At 40.6% G+C, this 20,005-nt stretch overlaps 1 protein-coding gene and 1 long non-coding RNA gene across 3 annotated transcripts in view; both read left to right on the top strand.

Moving 5' to 3' along the window:
- The window catches only part of LOC309551102 (IgGFc-binding protein-like), a 106,843-nt gene that overhangs the window by 11,464 nt on the left and 75,374 nt on the right, over nucleotides 1-20,005 (top strand). The window contains exons 1-6 of one of the 2 annotated variants that reach the window (XM_082251548.1): nucleotides 7,580-7,693; nucleotides 10,225-10,284; nucleotides 12,094-12,335; nucleotides 13,338-13,621; nucleotides 18,249-18,526; nucleotides 19,333-19,937. In XM_082251548.1, coding sequence (XP_082107674.1) covers nucleotides 12,156-12,335; nucleotides 13,338-13,621; nucleotides 18,249-18,526; nucleotides 19,333-19,937 — 1,347 coding nt within the window. In that variant the 5' untranslated portion in view covers nucleotides 7,580-7,693; nucleotides 10,225-10,284; nucleotides 12,094-12,155. Of the gene's footprint in view, nucleotides 1-7,579; nucleotides 7,694-10,224; nucleotides 10,285-12,093; nucleotides 12,336-13,337; nucleotides 13,622-18,248; nucleotides 18,527-19,332; nucleotides 19,938-20,005 lie in introns of those variants that run through there. The other variant, XM_082251547.1, reaches the window with a different exon arrangement.
- Nucleotides 3,408-5,396, top strand: LOC309551118. Its single transcript, XR_014225056.1, has 3 exons — nucleotides 3,408-3,488; nucleotides 4,941-5,212; nucleotides 5,306-5,396. It is a non-coding gene; the product is annotated as an uncharacterized lncRNA (long non-coding RNA).

Genomic DNA, 20,005 nt, shown 5'->3' with positions numbered 1-20,005 from the left:
AGTGTCACTTAGTGTTAGATATGTCCGCCGCAATGTCGCAGTCCTGCTAAAAATCATTGATCGCCGGCGCCGCTATTACTAGTAAAAAAAATATTTAAAAAATGAAAAGTTCCTAAGTCTATCCCATTGTTTGTAGACGCTATAACTTTTGTGCAAACCAATCACTATACCCTTATTGGAATTTTTTTTACCAAAAAATATGTAGCAGAATACATATTGACCTACATTTATGAAATTATATTTTTTACATTTTTGTATTGGGAATGTTTTATAGCAGAAAGTAAAAAAATATTGTTTTTTTTTTCAAATTGTCAGTCTTTTTTTGTTTATAGCGCAACAAATAAAAACTGCAGAGGTGATCAAATACCATCAAAAGAAAGCTCTATTTGTGAGAAAAAAAGGATATCAATTGTATTTGGGTACAGAGGCGCATAACCATGCAATTGTCAATAAAAGCAACACAGTGCCGTATTGCAAAAAACTGCCTGGTTAGGAAGGGGGTAAAACCTTCCAAAGCTGAAGTGATTTAAAAATGGCAACATATTGCTGTCTCAATATACATACCTGTCTGGAATATACCTTTATCTTTATAAAGTGTATTTTGTACTAATACTATCCACCAAATTAACATGAACAATTTTAACTATTTCATAATCTTCTGTATGTGTAGATAAAGCACTATCAATTGCAATTTAATTATGATGAAAAATGAAAATAAATAACAAATGTGGTTCAGAACAATTTTATTGTAAACAAAATGTTTTCATTTTAGCACCTGACTGCCCTGCAAATAGTCACTTTAGTACCTGTGCATCTGCCTGTCCGGCCACATGTCTAGAGCCACAACCACAAGGGAACTGCAGCCTGCCATGTTCAGAAGGATGTGAATGTGATTCAGGGTATGTCATCAGTGGAGGAACCTGTGTCCCTGAGTCCCATTGTGGCTGCCTTTACAATGGCATTTATTACACGGTAAGAGCGTAGAAAAATATTTTACCGTACTTTAAATCTCTGTATCAGTATTTCCTTCATCACAGCTTGTCTTGGTCATTTACAGGAGGGAGAACAATTCATAACAGAGAACTGTGAGAGTGTATGTACTTGCAAGGGAGAGAACAACATAACATGTGATCCAATGTCTTGTACTGGAGATGAAATCTGCAAGGTCCAAAATGGGTTGTTGGGCTGCTACCCGCCAAGCACAGCAATCTGTCACATCTATGGAGATCCTCATTATACAACATTTGATGGCGCAGTTCATCACTTCCAGGGATCTTGCACTTACACTGCGACTGAAACGTGTGCTAATACTTCTCACAGCTTTAGTGTCATCACACGTAATGAACACAGAGGTAACCCAAGCTGGACTGCCATTAACTCAGTCAATATTACGATCGATGGAACAGAGATCTTCATTGAAAAGAACAACATTGTGCATGTACGTATAGTTGAAAAAGTATTTTTATATATTTATATATAAAATGAAGGAAAAGGGATTGTTTTGTACTGTATACTGTATGAGTCAGTATAATTATGTTTACTATTGGATCTCATAGCTCTGTTCTCTTTTTTTCTCTTATGTCTCATGATTTTCTTGATTGCTCTCTTCCAACGTTCCATGGTAATGGAATATTCTTCACAGGATGTAGGTTACCCATGCAAAATAATGCCAAGTGTTTGGAGTTTAAGAAATACCTCTTTTTGAGTAATTTGCTATTAAAGATTCAGTACCCCTTCGTTTCCTTTGTTTAGTTTTATAGAAATAGAGAACTGTGTAAATCTTGAAGAAGGGATCCTAAAGTGGAATTCCAGTCAGAAATGTATTTGATAAAAAACATAAACATCTGTATTATGCACTTTTTGGAGTGCTAAAAGCCTGATTAGAAATCAAGCCATTAAAGAGGAAGTAAATGCACATAAAAAAAACGAGAAAAAAAAAACCTGTAAAGACAAAGGCATAATGAGCTAGTATGCATCACATACTAGCTCATTATGAAATACTTACCTAAAAACGAAGCCTCCGCAGTGTCGTCCACTCAGCAACAGGGTGGCCGACAACTCTGGCTGCCCTGCTTCCTTGTTCGCCTCCTCTGGCCATCTGATGCACGGGAGCTGCCGTTCACGGCATGGGGTTCTGAAGGAACGGCACGTGTGGCCATTCCTTCAGAGCGCATGCGCCAATGACGTAATCGGCTGCATGCATTGTAAATATGAGGCAGACAGACCAATAAGGACTTGATAGTCACAGCTGAGGATTGGTGGGGGTGTAGGCCATAGAAGAGACACAGAGAGCCTTGAGTGGTAATTGAAAGGCCAAGCATACAGCAGAGACTGGATATCTTATGGCACTGAAGGAAATCAAGTCAGTGTGCCTGTTCATTCATAGAAGGTGAGAGGCCATAGAAAGGCCCATAGAAAGGGCAGAGGCACAGGGTCTTAGGAGACACCTGGTCTTTACCACAGTAGCCCTCAAAGGGTGATGGGTTTGCAGCTGACAACTCCCAGGTTGCAGCCTTACCAGAGACTGAGTAGAGGTATGCCAGGATGAGTCTCTTGCAGCATAGGGGTGCTGGGCTCACTATGAATAAATGTGTCAAGTCTCTTGTAGCTATGGTATTCTGGGCTCAGAGCAAACGTCTATAGAGTACAGAGGACACACAGGTGTAGAGAGACTGGATGTAGGCTGTGGAGTGCTCAGAGAATCACACAAGTACTGGTAGCAAGTTGCTGGTTAGAACACATGGGGAATCACACGGGTATTGATTTACAGGTTGCTGGCTGAGATACACAGGGAGTCACAAAGGTGAAGGAAGATTGCATGCTGGCTGGGGTATACAAGGATATACAGGTATACAGGTAGTAGTATTCTGGGTATAGGTTGGAGTGCACATAGAGTCACACAAGTGCTGGGATGCAAGTTGCTTAGTGGAACACACAGTTAATTACGCAGGTACTGACTGCAGGATATGCATTGCTCAAACTCTGGGCAGCATATGTGCTTGGCCTGTAATTAGGGCATGGCCTTGAATTGGCTAAAGCAAAGGTAAGGTGGCTGCCAATTGCCTGTGCGCCTATGACCCCATTTAGGGAAAAAGACAACAATGCTTTAATTCAGACTCTCCCTTTGATACATTATTTTTACTACATTGCCTTTTCGTTTTTTAATATACATTTTGTCTAATTTACTAACATTTTTTTTGTCAGGTTAACAATGCAATTGTCACACTTCCTGCCTATGTGTCGGGTATAAGTATTACACAGAGTGGCCATTATGTTACAGTTAGTACTAACTTTGGACTTGAAGTTCAGTTTAATGGTGATCACGAGCTGTTTGTGAAAGTCAATGAAAATTTCAAAGGAGCATTATGTGGTTTGTGTGGAACATATAATGATAACCGCCATGATGACTTTATGACTCCTGATGGCAGCATTGTAACTAATGTCAATGAATTTGGAAACAGCTGGAGAGTCCCTGATGATGGATGGCCGTAAGTATCTAAAAAGTTATATGAGGAAGTAATGTGATTGTAACCAAGGGCCTGTCTTCAAGAGATTTGATGAACAAATGCAGGGTGCTTTTGACATCAGTTTGGGATGCTTCTGAGACCATTTAGAATTTTTTGCTGGTGCAGTTGACCTGCATTTGACCTGCTTCAGCTGCTTTTACATTCCCATAGACATGTTTGGAGAGAGAAGGAGTTTTGAAGCAAAAAAAGCCAGTCAACACTGATCCTAAAGCCCCGTACACACGTCCCGAATGTCGACCGAACGATCAGCCGTCTTTTGTCCGGTGCTGTCCTGTCGGCTGAAAACTGCAAAAGACTGCACATGAATTTTGTCGGCCAACAACAGCCGACTGCAGAACTGATGTCATGTGATGGTAAACTTTCCGTGTGTTTTTTCTTCTCTGAGCATGCCCAGTCTTGCTAATCGGCTGTTTGTCGGCCAAATTCTGTACTGACTGGCGAACAATCGGCCGTTCTGGTGTTGGCCAACAAAAATTGTAATGCCTTCACACCCGATTCTGTTCGGCCGAAAAGTCGGAGTCGGTTGTCGGAAGCATCATACTAACAAGCCGACAATCGGCCGATCATTCGGCGGCCGAATATTTACGGCCAACAATCGCTATGTGTGTACGGGGCTTTAATCATGCATTCATACATGAACAGTGCAACCTGGTTGGAAAGTTCTAATATTCAATTAGGTATTTACTAGGAACTTTTAAATATTATTATGTTAATTAATTCACTAATCTTCTCCTCAGTAAGGGCCACTGTTCATGTCTTGGGATAAATTAAATTATTTTGATGAATTTGAGCTTTCCATAAAAACACAGATCTCACTGCCGGCAAAGTTTTTCTGATGTGGAAACTCTCAATTTCACTTGAGATATATATATTTTTTTTATTATTTAGAGTAATTTTGTTTATGTATTATATTTTCTTTCTATTTTAGTTTTTCTGTTCCTTTTTTGTCACAGTTATTTCAGTCTGTGTAAAAAAAAAGGGGGGTGTTTTTTTTTTTAAGTGAAAACTCTCAGTTTTGCTTACTGAGATTTTTTTTTTTTTAATATTTAGGGTATGTTAGTTTATTCGTTATATTTTCTTCTTTTTTTATTTATTTATTTTTTCTTTTTGTAAAAAAAAATTAAAATAATGAGGCTAATGAGGGGCTGTTTTTTTCTTTTGCATAACCACATATTCTGGTCATAACCCATTGCAACCTTAATAAAAACAACAAAAACCATCATTATTTTACTTTCCTTATGGCTCCAATGCATTTTGCCCAAATAGGGACATTTTGCACAAATTCTCCAATGTTCGCAGAAATTTCTATTTCAATAAATTTTTTATTTTGAAATTCTATACATGTTTCAAGATAAAATAACATGTGCTGTAGCTGAATAAATATATGACCTAAATATATATATTGTTCTTTAGTTGTGACTCTACTCCACCACCTCCTCCTCTCTGTCCTCCCTCTGTACAACAAGAAGCAGAAAGAAAATGCTGGATCATCAGACAGAATGATGGACCATTCAGCCCTTGTCATCCTTATCTCCGTCCACAGCAGTACTTTGAGAGTTGCGTCTTTGACCAGTGTGTCACAGGAGGAAATGATGATCTACTTTGTGGTGTCCTGGAATCCTATGCTAAAGCTTGTGAAGCTTTGGGTGTTATATTGGTTGATTGGATAAATAACACTATTTGTGGTAAGCCTGTAAAATGTTTTCTTTTAAATTACATTTATATTGTAATAGAATTCTCAATATATAACAGCAAAAATTATGTTCACATTTATACAGATCCAAACAGACCACCAACAACACCACCTATAACATCTACCACACCAGCTACCACTAGTCCTCTTTCAACAACTGCTTCCACCAGATCTTCAGGTAAATTAGCTTATGGTGTCTGATAAATGTAGTGCTCTAAGAAAGTCTTAGCGGTTATCAGTGTTTTTCATGCATTTCAAGTTCCTGGCAGCCCCCAATCCCCACCCTAAGTGCGACATAGTGCTGTTTTTGCACTGAACTAGACAGCTACAGTATTTGCTCCCCATGATGATACTTGCCCTATCACCAAATAGATATATATATATACTTTTTATCAGAATTGTTTTTATTTTAGTAATTTAGTCATTTTAGTAATTATGAGTTAACCGAATACCTACCTGTACAAGCCTGTCCCTGAATCTAGATCAGCAGGTAGAAATACCCAGGCTTGCAAGGCACCACTGACTGGGCAAGATTCTGTGACATATGTAGCATAGTGCAGAAATGCAAACATAAATCAACTGAGTAATCCTCATCGTACACCACTTTGTGAGGCATTTAAAGTAGGGTTCCACCTCTCTCAGTGGAGTTTTGCATAAAAAAGATTTATATTCTCTACTACTTGCAGCATTATAATATTTCATAAATAAGAGCATTAAGATATCCACAGTTTTAATATCAAATGCAAAAATAAATATAATTTTGGTAGCAAAAGTAAATAATATTCATCTAGGATCTCATCTCCTTAAAAAAAATCAGATAGCTTCAAAGTTGTCAACCAATAAAGAATTTCTCAAATGACTTGCTATCGATAAAGATTTTTCTTTAATTTCAAGGTGCTTTTGATAACAAGCCTTCTAAGTATTAGGCATACGACATCTAGTGGAGATAACTAAAGCAGAGAAAGGCTGAGGACAATGTTAAAGGCAAATTAGTCAATTCAAAGTGCAGCTGGGGAACCCAGCGACTTGATCCACTCTCCGTGGTTGGCAATCCCATGATCACCATAAAGCCTCGTACACACGCATCGATTATTGGCCGGGAATTTTTGGCCAACGTCCGATCGGCCGATTTTCGGCTTGTTAGTATGATGCTTCCGAGAACCGACTCCGACTTTTTGGCCGAAAAAAATCTGGTGTGCAGGCTATAAAATTTTTGTTGGCCGTCACCACAACGGCCGATTTTCCGTCAGTCAGTACAGATTTCGCCAGACAAAAATCTGATGATCAAGACTGGGCATGCTCAGAGAAGAAAAAACACACGGAAAGTAAACCAGCACTATGACATCACTTCTGAAGTAGATTTTTGTTGGGCGAGAAAAATCATGCGCAGTCTAGGCACATTCCAACCAACAAAACACAACTCTGGACAAAAGTCGGACGATTGGTCGGCTGATAATCGTTACGTGTGTACGAGGCATAAGGAACCAGTCATAGTGAATACAGATCACAGAGAATGTTTGTTCTGGTCACAAAGGATTTAATTACCCCTGGATTTGAAATAATTAAGAATGTAAATGCATTACCTCAACAATATTGGAGGTAATCAGCCCAGCAGCATAAAATTAAACAGAAGTGTTTTCAAGTTTTGGCATTTTAGCATCCTCTATGGCTGAAGAGGGCTCTAGATGATTGCTCAGTTAGCCTATGCCAAAAAAGACCCACATTTACTGTTTTTATAAACGCAGATGAAAGACTAACTTTTTGTCTAGGATTTTAATCAGATACAATATGATGAGGCCAAAACAGGACAGAATGTTCACTTAGGAGAGTTATGCAGTGTTCACTTCAATTATCCATTCATGTGAACGCAAATTATTGTCTATTGTTTCATGTGTACATATTTGAGTATTCCAAGTGAGTGCAGCTACAATCTGTGAAGGAGTGATAATTCTCGATTCCCTTAGTAAATCAAACCCTATAGTTTTATTGTATTTGTGTTTCAAACTTAAAGAAGAGCTCCAGTCAGTAAATAAACAAATTAACATCAGTAGCTACAAATGCTGTAGCTGCTGACTTTTAATATAAGGAAACATCCCGCAATGCTGGCACCACGAGCCATTCGTAAGTCGGCTTCAGGTGCAGGTGGCGGCATTTTAAGTAAGAGAAACCAGCAGTGAAACCTTCAGGTTTCACAAATGGATTCCTACTGTGCATTTTTGAGTCATGCTGCGCTTTCTGAATGGTTCCACCGTCTTCTGGGAAAACCTAAGCTTTTCAAATGTTCATTATTAAAACTGTATAGGCTTAGATATTTAGTAGCAATAATATGAAACTAACACATTTCTTATTTCTATTTCAGGTCCAACAGTACCCCTTACACCAAAACATACTACATCTTCAGCTATCATAATTTCTACTACACCAAATGTTACACCATCAGCGCAATCAACAACTTCTACAACCACTACTATAGGTACAGGTGCAGGGAGCTCTAATGAAACAACAAGAGGCACAGCACTTTCTTCAACAGAACATTTAACCCCTACAAGTAGTAGTGAAGACTCCCCCCCCCCCCCCCCAGTTTCTGATACACCACCTACTTCTGCAAGCAGTACTACATTTAAATTAACCACTGCTTTGAAGTGTAATGAAATGAATGAAAGGCGGACCTTTTTTTTTTTTTTGGTTGGGGTGGAGAGAAATTAAAACACCTGTCAGTTTTTATTGCTGTCTCTGCCTCTGTTAGGAAGATTCACCCTCAACTTGTCCTGTTACTATAATCATCGAAGATGAAAGTAAAAGAAAATCCCACATTTTGGGTTGACACCAGAACACTAATAGAGGGGAAATCTTCCAAGGGGGGACACTAGTTCTGGTCACCCTGGTGACACACTGAGATTCCCTCACGTTAGAGGGATTTCTTCTCACTTCCTGTTTTGGCTCTGGGACAGGAAGTGAAGGGAAATTTCCCCTAAATTACAAAAATTGTAAAAAAAAAAAAAAAAAATGACTGGGATTATAACCCTCCCTTAGTCTATCCAAATTGAAAAAAAAAAAAAAAAAAAAAAAAAGTTTTCCCTTTAGTTATTCTAAAGTACACTAGTATTCCTTCCACCAAAATTCCCCTTACATCACACAGCACAGAGTTCAAGTGATTTAGAAAGGGCTTATGCCACTGAACAAGCATGACAATCAAGCAACATTGTTTCAAAAGGAAAGGTCAGCAATAACAGCCTCCACCAGTGTAGACTTTTTTAAAGCTGAATTCCTAGTAATATTTTTTTTTTTTGACCAATGTATGTATGCATATTGCATATCAGACTAATCCCTGTGGAAGCCAGTGCTACTACTGTGATCCTTACTGTCTTCCAGCCAGCCAGCTGCTCTGCTGTATAGTCACCACAATGAAGTGTCTGCTTGACATGGACAGTATTCAGAGAACACCGTGTATTTTTCTCAATTAAAACAAAAGCTTTCTCTGATGGGATAAAGTAGAAATCATAACTTCCCCCCCTCTCTTCCCCTTGTCCAATCAGAGAATCATATTTCATTCATTGACAAAATACAATGAACGGTGCTTATGTCTGAGTGAAAGACACCCTTTGGGGGTCATTATAGGACTTGGAAGACAGCGCGGATCACTGTAGGTAGAGGTGGCTACTAAATTTTCTGCTCCACGGGGATTAGCTAAATATGAAATATGTATACATGCATTGGTCCAAGCTGGACCAACATAACTATGCAAAAAAAAAAAAAAAAAAAAAACGGAATTCAGTCCCTGCCCACAAGGAGCTTACATTCTGTTTTTTTTTGTTTTGTTTTTTTTTTAAAAGTATACTGTACATACTAGTGTGAATATAGACAGCAGTCAAAAACCTATCAGCATGTTTTAGAGTGTGAGGGGGGGGGGGGGGGGGACACACACAATCACAGGGATAACATACAAAACACTGTGCAGATAGTGTCTTGGCCAGGATTCCCAGCAAGGACCTCAATGCTACAAGGCAGAAGGGCTAACCACTAAGCTGCCCAGAGAGAGCATAAATATCTGCACAGAAATGTTTCTTTGTTCACCATTAAAGGGAAACTCCAGTCAAAATGGCATTTTTTCCTATTAATAGTATGTTAAATCTATTTATATTTGATATTATTATTGTGTGTCCAAAGTCGCATGACAAGTCACACTAGTGGAAACAGTGCTTTAGTCTATGTTTCCACTATTGCAATTTAGAGTGCGACTTTGATGTGACTTTGATCCAGTAGTGTAGGTTCATTTTTAAAAGTCTCTGAGTTTCAAAGTCACATAGATGGGAACAAGTGCCATTGAAATAAATAAGTCGCACGACAAGTTGCACTAGTGGATACATAGACCTAGTGTGGTTGCCTGTGCTATGATCATTGTAGACTGTGAGCTGAGACCCCAGAGCACTTCCAGCTACACTGACAGTTGCCCCTCCTCTCCTCCTGTGTCCTGTGTGAATTTTTTCTTCATTTTCTCATGAATTAGGATGTACAATGCATCCTTACTGATGAGAGAACACTGGGCGGGAACCTATGATAAGCTCCTCCCATTCTGTATACGCCCACTGGCTACACAGGAACAGTGTCCCTCCCTGGAAGTAATGTCACTAGCTTTCGGTAACCACACCCACTTGTTGCTCTTGGACTCAGCAGGAAGAGGGATTGAAGTCATGTGACAGCACTGAATACAGCAAAATAAAGGTAGAAAATCTAGGATTTTTTCATTTTGACACATAAGGCTGAACTCAGCTAACATTAATGATTGCAGGGGAGAAATTAAAGTATTAGGCTGTACTTCCGCTTTAAGTATATTTGCTAGTTCAGCAGCTGTTCTGAGATAGGAAAATAGGGAAGGAGTTAAAAACTGTCATGGCCAGCCTTGCATGGTAAAACTTTATGAGAAAGGGTAGAATTTAAGCAAATCAAATTTATGCTGAAATGCTTACAAGAAGAGATGATCTTATGTTTCTAATCTTTTGACAGGTTCCACTGTAACAACAATACCTACTACATCCACCACACCTTTTGTGCCAACGCAACCAGGTATCTGAACAACTCTTCACATATTGTTTTAAATGTTAACAGTAGATTAGCACACATTTTAATAAATGTAGATTCATATACTATTCATTTAAATTTTTCTGGAAATGTTGTATAGTATATTATTTAAAGTTTTAGGTAACTTGTTATTTAGAACAAATCACAATGTTTCCTTTAAAGCATGATAGAATTTTCTAACAAAAGAGAAAAATCATATTGTATTAGGTCAAGCTGGTCAAAACAAATAATTTCCTTCCCTAACAGATGTCTCTGCTGAAAGCAGGGAACTGGGAGCACTGTATAATCTGTACATCAGCTGGATAGTGTATATCGTGCTGTGTTCCTGCAGCAGGATGGGGACTACCTGTCTGTTGCGGGATCAAGATAAAGTCAGGCTGAGTGCTGCTCAGCCATTCACTGGAAGCTTTGTATTTTATCATTGAATGAAGGACTTCCTCTAATTAGCTGAGGGGGAGAGAAGGGTGGATTATGTCATGCCCTCCATCTCAGCCAATCAGAGGAAGCCTTGTATTCTTTGATGAAATACACTGCTTCCTGTGAATTGCTTAGCAATGCTCAGCCAGCTTGATTTGTTTTCCAGGAGTGGGATGGAAAGCATTTTCTTTATTGATACCAAAAAATAAAGTTTTTATTTTTAATAATATTTTAATAATAGTATTACAAATATGTTACAAATGTAGATATGGTACAGAGAAAAGAAGGCAATGCAGTTTATGAATATGTAGAAATCCGGGGAAACAAAATATAATTCATGCAGTCCTCCCCTCCACACTCCAAGGCAGTGGCATATCATCCATGGGTGCAGGGCGCTCACTGAACACAAGGGGGAGGGGATTGTGACCCACACTGTACTCATGGATGATCATCCCTGGTTGACGATGGGGGATGATACATGTGGGGGGACAATTGCAAGCACCGATCTCCCTGTATAGCTATCAATGAAGCAGCTGACAGCTGCTTCTCCTCTACCTCCCACAGCTGTTAGCTGAAAAGCTATACAGGGAGATCGGTGCTTGCAACTGTCCCCCCTTGGCTTCACGATCATGTCCCACTGCCCCCCGTGTCCACCTCCTCCGGCCCTCCTTCATGTTTTCCTTCTCATCCCTCATGTCCGAGCCCTGTTCATTCATCTTCAGTGCAGCTGAGGCTACAGAGAAAGGAACTGGGGAGTCTCTGTCCTCAGTTCCTTTCTCTGTCACAAAGGGGAGATGTCAGAGGCCTGAGATCTGCTGATATCTCACCAAAGCCACCAACAGGGTTGAGAAAATAAATTGTAAAATATAATATTAAATAAAAAAACTTCTAACGCCTTACTCCGTACTCCCCCCGCCCTACTGACACTGTTCACCCCTCCCAAAAAAAGAATGTTAAAAAAAATTTAAAAACAATTCAATTGTAAAAAAAAAAAAAAAAATAATAAAGAAATACTGACACCATCCACTGCCCTACTGACACCATCTTGCAAACACTACCCACCACCATACACTCGGCACTCCTCACCTGAACATTCTACCCACAGCCATACACTCCGCACTCCTCTCCTGCACATACTACCCACCTCCATAAACTCTGCACTCCTCTTCTGCATCTACTACCCACCACTGTACACTGCACTCCTCTAGCATGTGCTGCATTTTTAAAAAACATTTTTTGACAATGCCTAGGGCCCACTTTTTATCTCGCACATGGGCCCTCTAATTTCATGATACAACCCTTCTCCAAGGTTAATTACTTCTTTCATCTAGGAAATTGCATTTGGTTTTATTGTTTTTTGTTTTTTTTTCTACTAAGGTATTTGTGAAGTGCAAGGAGACCCTCATTATTACACCTTTGACAACCAGGTGCACCATTTCATGGGCACTTGTACCTATACTTTATCTAAGCTTTGTGAAAATGATGGAAATCTGATATACTTTAATGTGGAGGCAGCCAATGAGCACAGAGGAACCAACACCAGGGTGTCTTATGTGAAGTTTGTAAATGTTGAAGTGTATGGACACAGAATAACACTGGATAAGAACAGAGTTGTAAAGGTTAGTCTTTTTTTTTTTTTTTTTAACAAATAAAATTAAAGCAGTTTCAGTAGATCTTTGTCACAATGGCTGATGTATGAGTGTTTGTGTGTGTGTGTGTAGGGTAGGGGAATAACAACGAGTGAAAGATATAAATGGGTGAAAGGTCACCCTAAACCAACTAGTGACTATAACAAAGTAAAAAACCTCAGACTTTCTAGAACAGCACCCAGGAAAAGAGATACAGCACATAAGTGTAAAGAAAAGATTGCCAAATGTATTCATCAAAACATACAAATGTATAAACAGCATAGTGGTCCCAATTGGTTTAATGTATAGCTAAAGGAAAAACTTTATTTTTTTTTATAGTTTTGAATAGAGTGGAGAAGGATTAGAACACCTGTCAGTTTTTATTACTGTCTGTGCCCCCAATAAGGAGATTCACCCTCTCTATTTTTTCTGTTTACCATCATTATTGAAAGTGAAAGTAAAAGAAAATCCCAAATTTTGGGTTGTCCCCAGAAAAGTAATAGAAGGGAAATCTTCAAACGGGGACACTAGTTCTGGTAATCTGGGGGTCCCCAAGATTAAATGCCCTTAATTTGCAGAGATTTCCTCTCAATTTTTGTTTGGCTATGAGACAGGAAGTGAAGGGAAATCTCTGAAACTGGACACAGATGGTGGAAAAAATCTGACAGGGGTTATGACCCCCAGCCCACTCTATTCAAAAATCTGAAATGTAAAAGAAAAAGTTTTGCCTATAGTTCTACTTTAAGGCATCATATGGTTAGATTAATCTAAAGATACATTCATCTCCACAAGGGACAAGCTAAAAGGTAGAGACATCCAGGGATTGGTTGAGACTTGGGACTATATTGTGATTAATAAGCTTGGAAATATTTTTCTTACACTTTTTGAATCTTCATCAATGGGAGCCTTCCTAGAAAGTCCCTATTTTTTAGTCATTTGGCCATATATATTGTTATTGCTCTATATTCTTTACTTACATTTTGTTTTTGACAGGTGGATGGGCAGTTGGTGACCCTTCCAGTTCACCTGACACCAGATGTTGAAATATTTATAAGTGGATCTAATGTTGTGGTGACAACAGGTTTTGGACTTATAGTGAAATTTGATGGAAACCACAGAGTACAAGTGAAAATTCCAGAGAAGTACTCTGGCAAAGTTTGTGGACTTTGCGGAAATTTCAATGGAAATGCAGGTGATGACTTCTTAAATCCAGATGGTCAACTAGAATCAGATTCAACAAATCTTGGTAACAGCTGGCAAGTTGACAATGATACTAGGTAACATATTTTAATGTTGTGTATGCTTTCATAAATGCTGAAAAATGCCTTTTAGAGATGGCCTTGCGTTTCGCTCGGCGGTTGGTTCGCGGCGAACTTTGCTCGTTTGCTGTCCGCCGATCATGTGAACATATGGCGTTGTTCGCGGCCGCCATATTCTTTTACCTTGTGAAGAACTTTGACCCATGACACATCCATCAGGTGGTACAGGACAGCCAATTGAGACATTTCAGCACATGGACATACCCCCTACCTTATAAATAGACCTGACCTGGCTGCCATTTTACATTCTGCATTTTGTCAGTGTAGGAAGAGGTGTGCTGTGTGGAGCAGGGACAGATTGTCAGTGACACAAATCACTCGGTAATAGGTCCACAAAAGTCCTTTTAAGGACTGGTATAGGTGTACTGTCTAAGTGGCGGTTCACACTAGTACGACTTGTCAGGCGACTTGTCAGCCTGACAAGTCGTGGACCGTCGCAGTCCATTGTGTAGTACAGGAACGGTTCTAATAGGAGCGACACAAGTCGCTCCGACTTAGAAAAAGGGTCCTGTACTACTTCGGGGCGACCTTGAGCGACTTGCATAGACATTCATTTTATGAAGTCCGTGCAAGTCGCGCAGAAGTCGCGGTGCACGCAACTTCACAGGTCGCCCCCAAAGTCGTGCCGCTGCAGTGTGAACCGGCAATAAGTGGCTATATTATGTCTTTTGTCAGTGTAGGGAGAGGTTGCTGTGGGGAACAGGGACAGACTGTCAGTGACACAGATCGCTCCGTAATAGGTCCACAAAAGTCCTTTTAAGGGCTGGTATAGGTGTACTGTCTATATTCTGTGTTTTGTCAGTGTAGGGAGAGGTTGCTGTGGGGAGCAGGGACAGACTGTCAGTGACACAGTTCGCTTGGTAATAGGTCCACAAAAGTCCTTTTAGGGACTGGTAAAGGTGTATTGTCTATATTCTGTCTTTTGTCAGTGTAGGGAGAGCTTTGTTGTGGGGAGCAGGGACAGACTGTCAGTGCCAGTTCACACTAATGCGATGCGGGAACACTGTGAATATATCTGCGTGTTCCCGCATCGCATCTGCAGCACAGGCAGCTCACCCTGCCATATGCGATACGCTGGGGGTTTCAATTCAAGGTTAACAACACCCCCAGCTCAGATCGCATATCGCAGCTCGATCTGAGAGTTCGCACAGAATCGGATTGAACTGGTGTAAACCACCATGTATTCCGATTCTTCTGTGGACCAAAAAGAGGGTCCTGTGTGTGTTCACTGCGTTAGCGGTGCGAACTCAGCCATACAAACTATATGGCTGAATTTGCACCGCACAGACATCGCATGTAATTTTAGGAGCTGTGCGCTCCGAATTACATGCGATCTCTGTGATTGCATCTGTGTGAACCGGCACACACTGATGCGATCGCAGAGATCGCATGTAATTCGGAGCGCAATGCTCCTAAAATTACATGCAATGTCTGTGTGGTGCAAATTCAGGCATACAGTTTGTATGGCTGAATTCACACCACAATCGCAGTAAACACGCACAGTACCCTTTTTTTGGTCCGCAGCAGAATCAGATGGCATGGTGGTTCACACCAGTGCGATCAGATTCTGTGCGAACTGTCAGATCGCACTGCGATATGCGATCTGAGCTGGGGGTGTTGTTAACTTTGAATTGACACCCCCAGCATATCGCATATGGTAGTGTGAACTGCCTGTGCTGCGGATGTGATGCGGGAACAGGCAGATATATTCACAGGGTTCCCACATCGCATCAGTGTGAACCGGCACTGAGTGACACAAATCGCTCGGTAATAGGTCCATAAAAGTCCTTTAAAGGACTGGTATAGTTGTACTATTGTTTGGTGTGCAGTATATAGGGGTGTAATACACTTATAATATCCATTCTAACATAGAAAGCATATTATAGTGTATTTGGGTACTGCAGAAATTTTGCCTCTTTCGCTGCGTTAACTCTGCTACACACACTGACAAAAGTTACTAGAAAATATTTTTCATAACTGGTGTGATAAACCAGTGGCCCCCCAAAATGACAGATTGAAGTGGGTGTTATATAACAATATACTTTCATAATAGTGTATTTGGGTACTGCAGAAATTTTGCCTCTTTCGCTGCGTTAACTCTGCTACACACAGTGACAAAAGCTATCGGGAATTTTTTTTTATAACTGGTGTGATATACCAGTGGCCCCCCAAAACGACAGATTGAAGCGTGGTGTTAACTATCGCCTTCCACATATACTGCGCTTCTCTAGAGACTTTTGTCACAGGGTCATTTAAAAAATGACAGGCAGAGAAAGAGGCAGGCCCTTCTGCAGGGGTGGTCGGGGTAGGGCAGGAGCACCAGGCTGGAGCCAAAGTGGGAAGTTGCAAAAGGTGCGTTTGATTACGACAAAGGACGCACCGGACTTGGTTGAGTGGCTCACTCAGCCTTCCTCTTCTGCACCCTCCTCATCCTCCCTATCAGCACCCTCTTCACTCTCTGCTGTGTGCACCCCCAAAGACACCACCACCAACACCACCATATACCCTCCGCTTGAGTCACAGGAATTATTTTCCAATCCATCACAAGACATTTACTATGCGCAGCCATTCTTGGCATTGGATCAGGAAGAGGAGGTAGCAACAGCCGCCACTCAGCACTCTGACGACAGTACCAAGATTAGCCGAAGGAGGTTGGTCCCCGCTGTTGCTGCCTACTCCGAGATCTCTAATGTTAGTGGTGGGGAAGGTGATGTCGATGATGCAGAGGTAAAATTTCTGCAGTACCCAAATACACTATTATGAAAGTATATTGTTATATAACACCCCGCTTCAATCTGTCGTTTTGGGGGGCCACTGGTCTATCACACCAGTTATAATACTTTTTCTAATTGCGTTTGTCATTCTTTGTAGTTATAGTATCGCTGCAGAACCGCTCACCAGTCACAATGCTGCACAATACAAATCCACTATAATAGGCTTTCTATATTCATCCAGCATTGCGACTTCCTCATCTGCCTGCTCCTGCTCCTCGACGGCTTGATCAATGACACAACGCAATTCACGCTCCAGAAAGAAAGGGTAAGGTACGATGTCACTGATGGCGCCCTGGCTGCGACTGACCAGTTTGGTGATCTCATCAAATGGCCGCAGAAGTCTGCAGGCTTCACGCATGAGCAGCCACGGGCGCGGTGAAAAAAACCCAAGCTCCCCAGAACCTGTCCTGCCGCAAAATTTGTATAGGTAGTCATTAACTGCACGTTTCTGCTGGAGCAGCCTATCAAGCATATACAAGGTTGAGTTCCATTGCGTCGGGCAGTCACAAATAAGATGTCTCACGGGCAGGTTGTGTCGCCGCTTAATGTCAGCAAGGCGAGCCATGGCTGTGTAAGATCTTCTGAAATGGCCCAATATTTTCCTGGCCTGCCGCAAGACATCCTGGACCCCAGGGTATTTGGCAACGAATCGCTGCAAGACCAAGTTCAGGATGTGTGCCATGCATGGCACGTGTTTAATTTTGCCCTGTTTCGGCGTGCTCAGCAGATTGGCACCATTGTCGCACACCACTTTACCCACTGTCAAATTGAGCGGTGTTAGCCACTGATCTGCCTGTGAAAGCAAAGCTGAAAGGAGTGCAGGACCAGTGTGGCTCTTGGCTTCCAGGCACAACAGACGCAGCACAGCATGGCAACGTCTCACCTGGCATGCCGAATAGGTTCTGTGGATCTTGGGTGGTGCAGTGGAAGAGATAGTAGCAGCGGAAAAGGAGGAGTCAGCCGAGGAGGAGAGGGAGGATGGAGTAGGAGGAAAAGAAGAGGCAGGCCTGAATGCAATCCGTGGCGGTAAAACCAAATCTACTCGGAGGAATTCAACACATGTGACCAGTAGACCATATTTGATTCAAATTCCTCATGACAGGCCAAAAATATGCGCCACCACCCATACAAAGTTCTTTGCTGTCAGGTGCCTGTGGGCTAATTTTTGGGGCCTGTACTGGCCCACACTTACTTCTTTATCCTGTGAATGCCTAATATACCTCCAGCCACAGAATACAAAGTTCTTTGCTGCCAGGTGAATGCCTGTGGGCTAATTTTTGGGGCCTGTACTGGCCGACACTTACTTCTTTATCCTGTGAATGCCTAATTTTTCAGACTGGCATTGAAAATCAATGGGTCGGTAAACGTTCTGCTAAATTGTGGAACGGATGCGGACCCATTTTACAGACGTGTGAATGGACCCTATATGTATTTGACATGTATTTACCGGCTGCTGTCAGCTCTGGCTGATTTAGAAAAAATACATTTTTTTGGCTGAAAAAAAAAAAAGAATTATGGCAACTTTTCCAATAGCAATACTTCTGGTATGTCAGTGTCCATGTTGTGGGACTATGTGTGCACAGCTAGTAAGTATTTTGTGTCTGCAAATATGACCTGGAGGTTTTTAATATTCGCCTAAAGTGAATGGGGTCCGCCACGAACTTGCGGTTCACGAACATTTGAGAAAGTTTGCAGATTGCGTTCACGAACCGCCCTGTCCAATGTTCGCCCATCACTAATGCTTTTCAACTTGAAATATTTCATATATTACACATGATTACACTTACCCAGCAGTTATATCTTTGTTACAGATGTTCTCCAGGACCTGACATTCAACCAAATTGTACCAATGATGAAAAAGACATTATTGCAAGCAACAGCTTTTGTGGACTAATTACTGACAAGAATGGTCCATTTAAAGAATGCCATGCTGTTATTGACCCACTAGTTTACTTTGATAACTGTGCTTATGACTTGTGTGAGATGAGTCTGGATCCAGAAACTTTGTGTAATAGTCTTCAAGCTTATGCAGAAATCTGCCAGTCTAGTGGAGTTAGCATTTTAAACTGGAGAAATAATTCTTTCTGTGGTAAGTGTGCCAAACCAGAATTCTATTTTTAAAAGCGTTATATCAAATGTAGTAATCTTTTTGGATTCTTATTATTTATCTCTATATGAAAGTAGACCTGAACTCAAAAGTGTAGGGATGGGGAACATTCTGTACATACAAATAGAAATGATAATTGTAAATGTAATGCAATGTAGCCTCATTGCTTCAGTCTCTGACATGGGGAAACAATGCCCTGCTGCTACATATGGTCACTTCAAAAAGCAAGGCATGGTAAGTTAGCAATGGGGAAAAAATAACTGCAGGTAGACAAGAAACAATACTGGTGACTAGTCCTTTGCCGTCTTTTTTTTTTTTTTGTAATGCTTGTAAAGTTTACTTCCTCTTTAACTTAGGTTTTTAGTGTGTTAAGAAACACTGGCCTATTCTACAAGTCAGCATAAATGCTTAATTGTATACAGTTTTGTTGATTTTTGATGGTATATGTCTTTTTAGCATGCTTTAGTATGTTAATATATATATTTTTTTTCAAAATAGCCCACTGCAGTTACCTCTTGTTAGTCATCTGTTCACATAAAAAGTTTTTTATAGCCCTGCTCGATTCTTGTTTTAAAATGTACTTCCCCAGGTGTGTGGAATCATCATTATAATTATTTTACTAAGCTTGAAATTTTGAAATGCTATAACTACATATATTTGCAAACTGAGCTCAATGGCCTAACAATAACAAACACTACAGACCTTGCTTTTTGGAAAGAAGTAGCACGATTAAGCAAAGCAAGTGATAGAAGAATACATGCAAAATTAGCATCTTTGTTTCCTCTTAGATCTGAAGTGTCCACCAAACAGCCACTATGAGCACTGTGGAACCGCATGTCCAGCTACGTGTGTCAGTCCAGGGGCTCCATCCACATGTACTCTGCCCTGCACTGAGTCTTGTATCTGTGATCCTGGATACATCCTTTATGGAACAAAATGTGTTCCAGATGACAAGTGTGGATGTTGGGATGATGATGATAAGTACTATCCTGTTGGCAGTGAATTTTGGACAGATGATACTTGCTCTACAACGTGCAGTTGTCCTTCACCTGGAAGTGGATTAATATGTAAAACTGACCAGTGTCCCAGTAACCAGTTTTGTGGAATATCAAATGGTATTCCTGGCTGCCAATACTTCACATATGGCATTTGCAGAGTTCATAATGATCCACATTACGATACATTTGACAGACTCAATCATGACTTCATGGGTCTGTGCACTTACACTCTTGCCACACTCTGCAACAGTTCAGCTTCCTCTCCAAATTACTTCAACATTGAAGCAAAGAATGAACACCGTGGAGATCCCAAAGTGTCTTTTGTGAAACATGTTCTCATTGAAGTTTATGGCCAGAAAGTCAAAATTGTAAAAAATGAGAAAGATCGTGTTTTGGTTAGTATTAACATTTATTTGTTTTCTATTTGATGTTTTCCAAAGGTATGTACTACTAATTCATTACT

Source organism: Pelophylax lessonae (assembly GCF_965119305.1).
Source record: "Pelophylax lessonae genome assembly, chromosome: 3".
Lineage (NCBI taxonomy): Eukaryota > Metazoa > Chordata > Amphibia > Anura > Ranidae > Pelophylax > Pelophylax lessonae.
This window is presented reverse-complemented; position numbering and strand designations above follow the sequence as displayed.